The 15295-nt window shown below is 33.3% G+C and overlaps 1 protein-coding gene across 1 annotated transcript; it reads left to right on the top strand.

Moving 5' to 3' along the window:
* The first annotated feature begins 8348 nt into the window (after positions 1-8348).
* Positions 8349-10925, top strand: LOC133318521 (cysteine-rich receptor-like protein kinase 10). Its single transcript, XM_061520524.1, has 7 exons — positions 8349-9129; positions 9213-9330; positions 9492-9606; positions 9712-9922; positions 10066-10303; positions 10399-10549; positions 10620-10925. Exons 1-7 carry the CDS (start codon positions 8349-8351, stop codon positions 10923-10925), a joined length of 1920 nt encoding a protein of 639 aa, XP_061376508.1.
* The last annotated feature ends 4370 nt before the right edge of the window (positions 10926-15295 follow it).

The raw sequence follows: 15295 nt of genomic DNA, 5'->3' as shown, positions 1-15295 counted from the left end.
ATTTTGGATCCTAGATATAAGATGAGTTTTGTTGAATGGTGCTACAATAAGTTGTATGGTGATGATGGGGTGAACGAATCAACAAAGGTGAAAGACAAATTGGTTTCCTTGTTTAATGAGTATGCAAATGATGGAATCAGAAACTATTCATCTATTTCTTCAACAAGGAGGGCTGGAGATGGTGGGAGTGAGACAATTGATGAAACCTCAATTTCTACTACATCTAGAGATGTTTTGAGTGTAAGTTAACATAATTATTTGTCTTGTAATTGTTTATATTCTTTTGTATATTTATTGATATCATTTATTTTATAATATTGTTAGGAATTTGATACTTTTCATGAAGTGGTTGTGCCACAAAAGACTCAGCTTGAATTATATTTAGAGTATCCAAGGATTGACAGAAGAAATATTAGCTTGGATGTGTTATCATATTGGAAGGCTAATCAATTTAGGTATCCAGAAGTTGCTGCAATGACAAGAGATATTTTTGGGATACCTATTTCTAGTGTTGCTTCGGAAAGTGCTTTTAGTGTTGGAGGAAGAGTACTTGATCAATACCGAAGTTCACTCAAACCTGACATAGTTGAAGCATTGATTTGCACTTGAGATTGGTTATATGGAGAGCAAGGTAATATACATTATCAATCACTTATTCATTAACTGTTTATTTTAAGGATTTTAATTAACTCATTTGATTTTTATTTTTATAGAGCAATTAGCAATAGCTTTGGAAGAATTGACAGAAGATATCATGGACATGAATCTACATTCAATAGCTGATCATGGCGCTAAAAATTACTCAGTTGCTTAATGACTTTTATATTTCAAATTTTTAATCAGTTAAATGATCTTGAATTTGTGATCTTAATTTGTATTTTGGTGGAAGAAGTTGCTGTAAGAATGAGACATTTGTTGTAGGTTGCATTTAATTATGTTTTGATGTTGGATTGATCGAGTTAAATGTAGTAAGTTATTTTGATTTGAATTAGATTGAACAGTTTTAATATGATTTGAATTAATATCACTTTCTGTTTACTCGTGTCGGGTCGGGTCGTGTCGTGCCGTGTAAAATACAGATTGCCCTCAAATTCGGGTTGTATCGTGTCAATCCGTTTATACATGGGTCGTGTACGGGTTGAATTTTATAACACGATTTGTTAATCGTGTCGTGTTCGGGTTGAGTCTATTCGTGTTCGTGTCAGACACAGGTCGACCCGAACCAGACCCATGAACACGAATTGCCACCCCTATGGTTAAATAGCAATGAATGAGAAGAGTGAGGGTATATGGAATCTTTGGAAATTGCTTGGGCCTTTTTTGGGATTGGGAGAGAGTGGAACCTCTCATATGTGTTCAACAATATCTTACATTTTTTGCATTGTGATTTCATTTAGAGTCATTGTAATTTCTGATTTCCTGCAAGTATTTCTGTTATTAAGTCTCTATTTGTAATCAATTGCTATTAAATATACGAAGGTTGAATATTCAGATCTCAGTTCCTGTGTTAATTCCCTTTTAGCTCTGTTAATTAGTGGTTGGTCTGTATCATATTACTACTCACTACAATATTGAACTGTTTTGTGACTGCCTTACCAATATAGCAGTTGTCCTGTTCTGCAATATTGAAGGCCTTAAAAATATTATAGCAATTGATTTTATGAATGAAGTCAAATTAGTGAACTACTAAGTGAGAAAAATTCTTCAATTGTTAAGTGAGATACTCTTTATGTATTAGAATGAGAATTCAAAAATGTCCTTAATATAACCTAGTGACCACTTTACTATACGAAACTCCCTTGTGACGGAGGTATTAAGGGCCCGTTTGGTACGTGGATTTCTTGGAGATTCCCGAGAAACTGATTTTTTTTAAATTTTTAATTTTTAAATATTATCGTAAACTGAATGTAAAAATCATATTTCTGAAAATTGAGATTCCCGAACAAAAAAAAATTTCTCCTCTACCAAACGTCTGGTAAGTGTTAATCATGTACCTGAATGAAGATGTGAAATACACACCTTCCTAGGCACTTAAATGTTTAATCATCAGGGAACATGATTTTCGCAGTTTATGACAACAAACACGTAGTTAACATTTTAAGAGGACTAGCCATTAGTTGCTTAAAAAATATTAATATAACATATTAGCAAGCATTCAATTTAAAGATATCCATTTAATAAAAAAAATATACATTTAAGTAAATTTTTAAAAAAATTTATTAAGATCAATTTTAATTGATTAAAATTAATTTTTGATTTAATTTCGAATAAAATTAAAGAGAAACATCATGAATGATGTAACATCCCATAAGCACTTGATTAATTATACTATCATGGTCTAATGGGCGTATGTTTTAACCCTAATTTATGTTCATCAGGTACCATTGTTATTAAAATTGCGACGATTTTTTTCTCTTCAAGCGATTTGAATCGCAAATGAGATCACTCTCCTCTCAATTCAACTAGGATTGAGTAAAGGCGTAAAATCCGATTCCATCATCGCAACAATTTGGGGGTAAAAACACGAATTTACAATAATGAGAGAGAGAGAGAGAGAGAGAGATGGCTGTAGTCGGCCATCGTTAGAAATCAGATCCACAAAAAAGGAAATCTTTTGCTAGGAATGATATTTGATAAAATTGATTTATTTTCCTATTCCACGCCAATAAACAAAAATTATACAAAATGAGAAATAATTTTTTTTGTTTTTTCATTCCGTAACACCGCATTCCGGACCAATTAGTTAACATGCATATAGTACAGAAACGTAGCATAACTAAATGATTAAGCGAAAGACTTACATAAAAGTATCACCGTTACACTCTATAAACATGTGACTTAACTTTTTTCTTTTACTTTTCTTTACGTATTGTCATGCATAATAATTTCTCACATTAACTTAAAATATACAGTCTCATACCTGTACATAACTTTTTTTTATTAAACCAGAGACCATAATTAACAATCAATGACTATCCGAATATGATAACTCATACTATTCCAGATAGAATCTCACGTACAACATAACAGCTCAAATCAGGACAATCCAGGGAAAAATTCCACATCTTAATTCAATTCCTGAAAATCAGAAAAGTCCAAACAAATAATAATTCATACTAACAGACCTAGGATCCATCCATGGATTCAGACAGAATTTGACTCTGTGCCAATTCTATCATACTTATACATACAGAATCAGAATAGATAACTGAAATACCTCATAAACAAATATATCTCAAAACATATATAGACATACTTCAGATACAGAAACTAGACTATACATAGGCATGTCACTCGTCATGCTACAAAAGAATGTACATGTACAGTCATCCAATATATATATATATATATATATCAGAAAAATATTTCTGCAGTTAATGCAGATAAGTTATCTGAATTTACTTCCAAAACGACGTTGTTTTGGGATTGAAAGATTAGAAAATTATAATTATAAAAACTATAATAACCCTGAAATAAATTAAAATTACAAAAACACCATGATTTCCGCCCGAAACGACGTCGTATTGAGCTTATTGCAGATAACTTATCTGCAGTAACTGCAAAAAAAACGAACCCTGTATATATATAAGCTTTAGTGTTTCTACAGTGAACGTAGATAAGTTATCTACATTCACTCCCAAAACGACGTCGTTTTGGGTTGAAGGATTAAAAAATTATAATGAGAAAGACTATTATAACCCTGAAATAAATTATAATTACAAAAATACCTTGATTTCCGTCCTAAAACGACGTCGTTTTGGGCTCAATATAGATAAGTTATCTACATTGAATGTAGAAAAGACGAACCCATATATATATATATATATATATATATATATATATATATAACTAATTACTCCCACCAGTCCACTAGCCACCCTATACAGGCCCCTTACTCCAACCAGTCCACTAGCCACCCTATACAGCCCCCTAGTTCAGTGTGGGCTCTCTAGCTACTACCGAAGTACCTGAAACATATCCCCAAATGGGGTGAGATAAAATTATCTCAGTAAACTCAGGGTTTATGGATTAGTCTCTACCCATGAGTTTACTTCCTGCATGAAAGGTCAGATACATAGCATAACAAATATCATATAAGCATAACTAAAATACGACATCCAGTAGTTAAAATCTCTACTCGAATAGTCCAAACTGAAACTCCTAGAATATAAGTTCTTACGGAGCAACCAGAGCCAACCGAGGACCGGATGCACTCATGGTAAATAACAGATATCTCCTAGAACGTAAGTTCTTATGGAGTAAACCAGAGCCAATCGAGGACCGGATGCACTCATGGTATATAACAGATATGTTCATTGGCTAAGAACTAAAACAAATATATCATATTATACTTACTCATAACATACCAGATCATATCAGAGCAGAACATATTATATCAGATCATATCATAACCTATATGAATGCAACTATATTACGTATCTAACAGAAACAGATATACTGACATACAAATATCAAACCATGATCCCATTGGACCTTGGTGGAACAAACAAAGAGGAGAATCCTCCTAAACCGGGAGCTTACCTCTCGTAGCTCAAATCCAAGACTTACTTGACTTCCAAGCAATTACTCCAAAATTACAAGAAACTGATCCTCAGGCACTAGGTCGCTTTCCTCCAACCTAGTTCACCATCCAACAATAATCAATACAAATTAAGGTTCTTTTACAAGTGGTAAGCATCAAGGCCTAACACTTGACCTACTCACAAGCTTGTACAAATTATGGTTAAGTTGGTTCTAACAAAGCTTTCATACCAAATACTTTCTTATCAAATTAGATAAGTTAATTCATGCCAAAGACACAAGTCATACTAATTAAACCACACATTAAAGAATGGACCCAAAGCAAAAACCTAGTCAGTCTAAATCACTAAGTCAAGGTAGGTATTTAACCCTTTGCCATGGCTTATTATGTCACCAAAATGGCCTACAAAATATACCCCAACATCTAACATGATTCCAACCAATTAAACCCCATAATGGCCGATTACATGACCAAAGGGATTCATCAAAGAAACTTTATTCAAAATAAGGTTGGTCCACCTCAAACTTACTTAAACATACTCAAGACAATTTCCAATCATTCATTACAATTTAACAAAGCTTCCAAGCCATTTATCCCATCATGGCATAAACATAACACATTTGATTCATCAACCTTTCAAGCTTTTTGTTGGCAACTAATGAATCCATCTTGCGTTACTTAACATCATGATCATTTTCCGTTATCAAGATTACACAAGTTAACTTTCCACAAAATTTTCGCTACACTTGGCCTAAATGGCCATTTAATGCATCAATGACATATTTCATGCTGTCAAATAATTATTTCATGATATATCCAACTCCATCGTATACAAGACATATCAAATACAAAACAAATCAACCAAAACACATTTCCAAGGCCAAAATAATGTGATGGCCGAAATGCACATAACCAAGGTTCATAAATTTTCTTTAAAACTTACACGTAACTAATTCATATTACATTAAACATCTCACATATTAGGAGTATAAAACATCATCTAATTTCATTGAAAACACTTCCTCATGTTTTTGTTCCTTCATGGCCGAATTCATAAGGTATTAGGAAAAACCATGAACTTTGCAAATTCAACTAATTATCTATCAAATCTTTCATCATTAATTCATCTAAAAATCATGATTTCACATACCCAAATAATCAAACATTTGGTCTACATAATTCTTCTCTATATGGCAGAATAGGTTCCTTGAATTTTCAACAATCCTTCATGCATTTCTTTCAATTCTTTTAATTACATTCAGCTCCCAAGCATCCAACAACCAATATCCATCAACAAACACATCAAAACATCATGATAAAAACCATCAACATTCAGTCCAAATATAGCAAGAAAACCCAATTTTAAAACTCGGAATGCATCCATCTAAAGTGAGTCTTCTTACCTCCAAAAACTTCTCCACAGGCTCAAGATGATTCTCCAACCTTTGAACTAATGAAGAAGTCCACTTTTGCCTCATTTCTGGTATGTAGTTCGCTGCCTATGGGAGGGAAGATCTCACAAAATGCAGCCTCTCAAGATGACCCAAGACCTAGGTTATGATCAAAAGACACTAAGCTTTCTCTTTTGTGTTAAGTGTCTAACCTAAAAGTGGCTAGAAATTCATGCAAAAAAGCTTCACAATGCAACAATGGAGTCACGGTCTCCTTGAGGGAGCAGAACAGGTCGTGGGAGAGGGAGAAGAGGGATGACCAATTTGGCTTATGTGTAGGTGTCTCAAGGGACTCGAAATATTGACTTTTAACTTAGCTTTTTATTGAATGATTTTTCACGAAATTTTATTTAAATTTTAAAATCTAATCATAATTAAATTAAACTAAAATTATTTCAAACTCGCTAAATTATTTAATTATATCATCAAAATTAAGATTAGGCCAAGTTTTACTTAATTGCAATTTGATCCTTAAATTTTTACATATTTAAACTTTGATCCACAAACTTTTCTAATAAAGTCATTTGGATTCTAATTGACTTATTTGACTTAAATTATATTTTTTATATTGATTATCATATTAATTACATGATTAACTAATCAATTATATTTACATATTTATTAGTATATATTTTTCAGAACCGCTGTAGCAAGTTACAAAAGCGCAGGTTTCATTATTTACCATTACTTGCCAATGTGGGTTGTAATACATTCCAAGACACATAATCATAAGCAAGGCATTTCCTATCTGTTCATCAATGTATCACATTATTTTTTTAGCACATTTGGCATAATTCACGTGACAAAAATAATTTCATATCATGAAAAATTAAATTGACTCATGTGATATATTTGTATATATTTATTTATTTATTTAACATTAAGATAATAATATTGTGATAAAAAAGTGAATTGTAATTTATATATATATATATATATATATATATATATATATTTTAGTATTTTAATAAGATAAAATTTTATTATTATTATTTTGTATCATTAATATTTTTTAAATATGAAATTTTGGTTATAATATCTTGTCATTCTTGTGATTTGATGTTTTTATACATATCCAATGTCAAATTTGTAATTATATCAAAAGTAAATAAATAGGCTTGGATTGTGTTATTAAAAGCAATTCTTTTTCTAGGAATAGGAATAAATTGTGTTATCAAACTAGGCTTGGATTCTCTTATTAAAACAAAATAATTTTTTTTGGATACAGAAACCTATCAGTTTCTGTGGAGGGGTTCATCATTTTTGCAGCGAAGTAATTTATATCTTTTCTCTTATAAGATGAGACTTTCTCAAGAAAAAGTAAAGTATACGGATACTGACTATATGCCATACTATAGACACAATTCATGTGAACTTCATCACTTTTTTTTCTTTTCTTTTTATTTTAAAAATAATGGAGTCCATATTGATTGTGTGTATTGGATGACATAATCATTTTCCTACAACATAATAGTTATATTTCCCTACTTTAATACTATAAATGTTGTTACATTTTTTTTTTTACTACGAAAAATAAAGATATACCTCTGTAAGTACGCCTTTGTATACTATCAAATATACATATGGGGAAAAGCTAACGCTATGGAGCAATGTTATTTTATTGTGTTGAAATGAAATTTGACTTCATATGAAGGCATAAGTGATAACTAGTAACTACTCCTATTAAACCATCCCGTAATTGTAAAGATGTTATTTAAATCGTGACCTTTCAATAAAAAAATAATAATTTTATTGCTGCTCCAGATTCATCCTTTTATATAAAAATAATTTTATTCTCAGCCTCTTATATGAAAGGACAAGGGAAATAAAATAAAACATTGACGCATCTGGGGAAGTTGCTCCGCCGGTCTGCTCTGGCGTGCTGCTTCGTATCGAAACCAATTGGAAATTTTTTAACCATTATCGCTGACATGTATTGCTTGTTTATTATATGATTTAAACGAGAATATGTATACTGATTGGAGCTTATAGTCAAAATAATAATAATAACAATAATGATTCATTTCAATTTTCAACTCTAAAATTTGGATACGGCTTACTTAACATTTCTGACTGATGTTACTTAATTTCTTTGTTTCCTTAGCGCAATATTCGAACAAAAAATAAAAATAAAAAACTATTAGTAATAAGTACAAGCAGAAACGCGTTCCTGGAGGCATGGTATTGAAATCCAGCTCCAACCATGCCATGGTCAAAGTTATTTACCTTTGATCACTTTGACTTAACCTCAGCATAGGTGCTTCTGTGTAATTGTTACATATTTTAATAATAAGCCTGAGAGAAGAGATAAAGCTGCTAAGTTCTGCTTCTGAATAAGCACTCAGAAGAAAGAAATGATTTCTAAATCCTATCATTTCCTGCTTCTTTTTTGTTCTCTTTCTTTCCTTTTAGAGGTTGCTCTTGCTGACCCTCCATACGAAATTTGTTCCACAAGCAGTAGCTATGCAAATGGAGGTTCCTTTGAGAACAATCTAAACAAACTCCTCTCTTCTCTACCCTCCAACGCTTCAATGTCCAAATCCTATAATGCTTCTTCTGGGGTTGACCAAGATATAGTTTATGGCCTCTACATGTGCCTCGACTATGTTTCAAATGAAACTTGCAAGAACTGCATAGCCACAGCAATAGAAGATATTGTCAAACTCTGTCCCCAAACAGAAGAAGCAATTGTTTGGGAAGAGGTCTGTCAATTACGTTATTCTAATAACAATTTCTTGGGCAAATTGAATGTCACAGGGAACATAGGCAAAGATAATGTACAGAATACTTCAGAACCACAGAAATTTGAGTCTGCTGTGAGTGAGATATTGAATAATCTTACTCAGAGAGCATCTCTTAATCTTTCGGCCAACATGTATGCTACTGGAGAAGTTCCCTATGAAGACAAAACAATATATGCCTTAGTGCAGTGCACCATAGATTTATCAGCCAGCGAATGCAGTAGGTGCCTGGAAAGTGCCATAAGAGATATACCAGGTTGTTGTTATGCCTCCATCGGTGCAAGAGTTCTAAGTCGTAGCTGTTATTTGAGGTATGAATTTTACCCTTTTTATGAGGGTGCATCATCTGAACCTGCAGATTCTTTAACCGGCAACAATAAGGGAAAAAGTAAGTGTTTAAAGTAACTCTGATCAATGGTCTTAAACATATTATTAGCACAATTGTTCAAAGCTGAATATTTTTGGTCATTTTTATAGATGGTACAAGCAAAATATGGATGATTACAGGCATTATAGCTGCTGCAGGCTTGGCGATAATTGTTTTCAGTTGCTGCCTGTACTTTTTCATGAAGAAAAGGAATCAGAGAAGTAAGTTGTTATGGGATGGTATGTATTAAATTTTTGAATTATTTTTATCCTCTTACTCACTTGGTTGTTTTGTTCAGCTAAGAATGGAATAGACGATCATGCAATCAATCTTCATAGCTTTGGTCAGCAAGGCGAAACAGTGTTTAATCACCTGACTTTTACCGGAAGAAATGACAAGATATCTGACATCCCTTATATTGATCTTGGATCTCTTTGTGTAGCTACCAAAAACTTTTCTGATTCAAATAAGCTTGGCCAAGGTGGCTTTGGCCCCGTTTACAAGGTAATCGAATTCGAGCTTATTATGCACTAGTAGTGTCTTGTGATGTATCCCCTTTTTTCATTAGTTTTTATCACAGAAAAGTTGACGGGTAAATGAATTTTGCAGGGGATACTAAGTAATGGACAGGAAGTAGCAATCAAGAGGCTTTCAAACTGCTCAGAGCAGGGCACAGAGGAATTCGTTAACGAGGTTCTCCTGATAATGAAACTTCAACACAAAAATCTTGTAAGGCTTCTTGGATTTTGTGTTGATGGAGAAGAAAAGCTTCTTGTGTATGAATTTCTGCCCAATGGTAGCCTTGATGTTCTCCTTTTTGGTACGTTTTCTCTTTCATCCTTTTTAAAAAATGAAACAACCAAATTACATTGGAACATAACACGGCAAAGTGAATAGATTGATTATAAATATTCCTTTTACAATGGGAAATATGAATATGATATCTACTATTTTTATGGATAGATTCAAAGCAACGTGCGCAGCTGGATTGGAGTAAACGCCTCGATATAATAAGTGGAATAGCAAAGGGAATTCTTTATCTTCATGAAGATTCTAGACTTAAAATAATTCACAGGGACCTAAAAGCAAGTAATGTGTTGCTGGACTATGACATGACACCAAAGATCTCAGACTTTGGAATGGCTAGGATATTTGCTGGAAGTGAAGATGAAGCTAGCACAGCTACAATAGTTGGCACATAGTAAGCACTTAGTTCCCATCATAGACATTTCCCCTTCATACATATATTTACTTGCTTAACCGAAGGTCGGTGACTTCTCTACTTGCAATTTTCAGCGGATACATGGCTCCAGAGTATGCTATGGAGGGATTATATTCTATAAAATCTGATGTTTATGGCTTTGGAGTATTATTGCTTGAGATCATTACAGGGAGTCGTAATGCTGGTTTCTATCACTCTAAAAGTTTCCCTAGCCTTCTAGCATATGTAAGTGTCTGCCTCGAAACCTTTTATATGTGTCACCGTTGATTGCTAAACTTGATGGATCATTCTGCAGGCATGGCACCTGTGGAATGAGGGAAAGGGGCTGGAGTTAAATGACCCCTTCTTATATGATTCATGCCCTGAAGATCAATTTTTAAGATACTTGAATATTGGATTGCTATGTGTTCAAGAAGATGCATATGAAAGGCCATCCATGGCTTCAGTTGTTTTAATGATGAAGAACGAATCAGCAACTCTTGGCCAACCGGAACGACCACCTTTCTCTGTTGGGAGATTCAACGTTAATGATCAAAATGTGCCTGACTGCCTAGAATTCTCACCCGATTTCTCAACTGGTTCTGATATTTTTTCCCAGTGAGTGAAACTAAAACTCTTATGGTAATGAAGCAGAGATGTTACTTATATTTTTGGGATTTCATGTCAACTTATGATGTACAAGAATTCTTATCTCATGTCCACCCCTTGGGTTTCAAATATCAATTACTTTTATCATATTTTTTCTGTAAGTTTACAGAACATATCATAAACCTTGTTCCGGTTTGTTTTGTAGAGTGTCATTAACAAATGAGACAAATTGTAGCAGAGAGCGAGAAGAGGCCACGCTATGAACGTGGAAATTAATGAGTATCATCTAAAGAATGACGGGATGCGAAAATGAGTTCATATCAGCATTGGCCTGGTTGTGCAAGTTGCTGCAATTAAATACCATAATGGATAGCTTGGAAAAGGTTAGCATTAGCAGGACCAAGACCGAAGATTCGTGAATCTATCCATACCAAGTACAAAAAATATTCCAAATACGACAAAAGGGTGGTAAGTAGTAACTGCACGATGTGAAAATATGCACAAGCATCGTTATCGAGAACATTGTTTTCTGTACTTTGACTTCATAGTTTAACATTTCTTAGAAAGGCGTCCTACTGATTAGTTATAATAATCAGCTACGCTACCATATATAATCAGTTTATTTGTCCTTTGGTTTAGCGAAGGCTTTCTCATTTTATAATATTATTACATTTCCGATAGACTAAATATCTATAATCAAATCAAATTTGCCATGATTTTGCAATCAGATCTACACCATGAACGCATTTCTTTCTCCATCATAAAGTCGTTCAAGAAGAGCTCGCCTTACTTCTCAAAAATCAACAAAAGGTTGATGATAATTATTTGTATTCCTTAATGTTGATATCATATTAGTATTCTATGACATTTTACTGAAGCGGTTATCTTAAAGTCGCCTCCACATGACATGTAGGGGGCGTTTGGTTGAAGAAATTTTTTTAGAATAGTAGAGAAATGTAATAGATAGAGAAATGATTGAAAAGTGAGATAAAGTGAGATAGGTAGAAAAATGTAAAAAAAAGCTGTTTGGTGGGGAAAAACTTTACTGGGAAAATTAGGTAACTTTATGAAATCAACAGTGCATTAAAAGTGAGATAACTGGTTTTCCAAAAAATCCCACCTTCAAATTGGGTTTCTAAACAGTGCGGATATCTATGTTTCTCATAAATCCATACAAATTGCATAGATGGATTTTTGGTGAAAATATGTTGAAACAAACATGGTGTTTCTAAAAGTCATACTTGAGAAACATAGATATCTCTTGAAAAGCTCCAAACCAAACACCACCCTAGAGGCGGTTCTTTTGGCGTTTTTATTTAACCGAGGTGGTTACAAAATAATTGTCTTTTATATATGCCCTAGAGGCGTTTATTTTGACCCACTACATAAGTCATCTCGAGTCGGTTATCCTGAAACCGCCTCTGTAATGTCTCGTCTGCAGTTGATTAATTAGCATCCATATGATAGTAAGGGCAGCATGCTCAACTTATTTAATGTGGAAGCTAACTGAATAAATTTTCTCTTTTTCCTTATGTATTGCAAACCTTTTCCTTTCCATGGCCAAAATAAAACGGACAGTATTTTCTCTGTATTTTGGACCACTGGGGATAATTTCCACCAAGACAATTTCAACCTGATTGGCAGTTTAATATAATCTAAGCATAAACCATGTTACCCAGCCATCCATGGCGTAGGCTATCTCATAATCATAACAGGTCTCAAAATAATATCCATGGAATTACTTACATGATTACATCAACCAACCAAAAGAGATATAATCAAATAAGTAACCTATACATATACAGACATAACTAACAAAATAGATAAACTATCAACATGGCATAGACATCTCCTATGCTCTCAAAATAATGACATGGCATATAGATACATATCCAAAATAAATTCATGCCAAATACTCATCAGCGTATCAATCAAATCATACTATCATGTCAGATAGTATCTTTCCTCTGGCCAATCGCCACGCGATGCCTCAGCACCATCAGCTCCTGTACCTGAAATGGTAATTCTCATAACGCGAGGTGAGATAATATAATTACCTCAGTAAGCTAAGGACCCTTGGAGGGCTCCTCCATCCCTAAGCTCACTTCTGGTATAATCACAATACATAAAATATCCATGCATGCATCAGAATATGCATGACAATGCAGTGTGCAATAATGTAATCCTACTGGCCAGAGAATATAATAAGTATGCATTACGCAAGGAAACACCGTCTTGCAACATACAATATAAAGAAACATTGTCTCATACTATGCATAAGGAAACACCGTCTTGTGTGGCACACAAACATACATACATATACATGCACCAAATAAAAAGTCATTTTTAACATACCATATCAAACTACCACCCTCCCTCGGAGTTTGGTGGAACAAACGGGAGATTAACCTCAAGGACCGAAAGCTTACTTGAAATAGCTCTTTTTCTAGCCTCTTCCAAGTCAAAGGTCCACAAGCCAACAAAATGCTCAACAAATGACCAACACATCTATCCATGGTGAATTTATCACAATTAAACATATATCCATTTCATATAAGTTTCACATCAAACCATTGTTTGATACTTACCTTAATCTCAAGTAATCAAGAGCCTTGCTCAATGTCCATGCTCTTGCTCCACAAGTCCACTTGGTCTCACACTATAACCAATGAACACATTTACATCATTATCCATCATCAGTTCATATATACGGTACTATTCATCTCTACAGTACTATTCACGTATATGTCACTATTCTTGTATACGACACTATTCAAAAATACGGTATCTTTAATTTTTCTGAATACATTTTCACTGTTAAAATCTTCATCTAAACATTTTTCTCAACATGAGTTAAGCCTCAATCAAGCTCTAACATGCTAATTCAAGCTAAACTTTCAAAATAGAAACCTAAATTCAAACTTCCTCAAAACTCAAAGAAAACTAGGATTTCTTAACATAAACTTATCTAAAATGAAGGGGAAAGCTTACTTCAAGCTCCCATGGCTTCAAGCTCCATCAAAACTCATCTTTTTCATGAAATTCGAAATCTTAGGAGAAGAATATCTCTCTACAGTGAACTCCACATAAAAATATGGGTACCAATGTGTTCCTCTCGAAATTTCTCACAAGTTTGACTTTGGAACAGAGTGATTTGGAGGTCTCAAGTACTCTCTATGAATTTTGGAAGATTTTTACTCAAAATCTATTTTCTTCCATTTTCTTGGTCTCTGTCGTAGATCCGCGGAAAGGAAGAAGAACAGTAAAGCTTTTTGAAAATTTTCACTTACATAAGTTAAGTGAAATTCAACTGGATAAATGCTTATCTATCTAGTCACCTCTATTCATTACCAAACTTTACACACTTGTCTAGAATATTTTTGTGGTAATATTTATATTTTACTTTTCACTTTAGGGTAACTTTGTTTACCCGCATTTTTATCCCTTAACTGTCATTTTAACTCTTTTTTCACCAAACGTGATTTTATTTATTTTTCTTCTACTTTCTTTATAATTATTCTTCAATATTAAATCCATAACTACATGTGAGGGTTATTATAGCCTCTAAATGATATAATTCAAAGCGGCTTTCCAGGCTTTTTAGTGCTCCACCTAAAAATTACATCATATTAGCGCAGTTAGATAATAGCCGAATTTAAATATCTTCTATGGGATGGTGTAGGAATCGCCCACATTGAACATGTGGTGGCTGTTGTACAGGCATTTTCTGGGCCTGCTCAAATTACAGTCGTTTTGAGGCGGTTACACATTAACCGCCCCCATATATATAATATAGGCGATTATCATAACTGTCCAAAAAATACATTCAAAGATGGTTATATATGAACCATATCCAAATATAGAGTTTAGGCGGTTATCATAACCGCCTCCAATTAACATTTGTAGGTGGCTTTTTAGGTTTTTTATATGGCCTCAATATTTTGTTATTAAATCACAATTTTACTTATTTTGATGATAAAATCGTAGTTAAGGATTGAGTAGAAAAGTGACCATGTTTCAATTTATAAAATTAATCTGAATAAATTATGTAAACTTACAATTTAAATTAAAGTTCTTCGAGATTGTAAGAGTATATGTTTGGAATTTTTTTTAAGGTAGAAGCTACTTTAAAGTTTTTTGAGTGATTACATAAAAGTTGGAGTCTATATACATTAGAGTATTTAAATCATTCTGGACAGATACCAATTCTAAAGGGTATGGTGAATGAATGATAGGGTTTAATATTTATAACCCTAATTTACGAGAAAATGAAATGTGAAACTACCTCATTGAGTTGCGTTGGTTTAATGTACTCAAAAGACTCTACTCCATGCAACCTTCTCCCTCAAAGTCATTGATCACTTGCACACCATTTTTCTCCAT

Source organism: Gastrolobium bilobum, unplaced genomic scaffold, assembly GCF_033153095.1.
Source record: "Gastrolobium bilobum isolate Gb01-03AN ecotype WA unplaced genomic scaffold, APGP_CSIRO_Gbil_v1 utg889, whole genome shotgun sequence".
In the NCBI taxonomy this organism is placed as follows: Eukaryota; Viridiplantae; Streptophyta; class Magnoliopsida; order Fabales; family Fabaceae; genus Gastrolobium; species Gastrolobium bilobum.
This window is presented reverse-complemented; position numbering and strand designations above follow the sequence as displayed.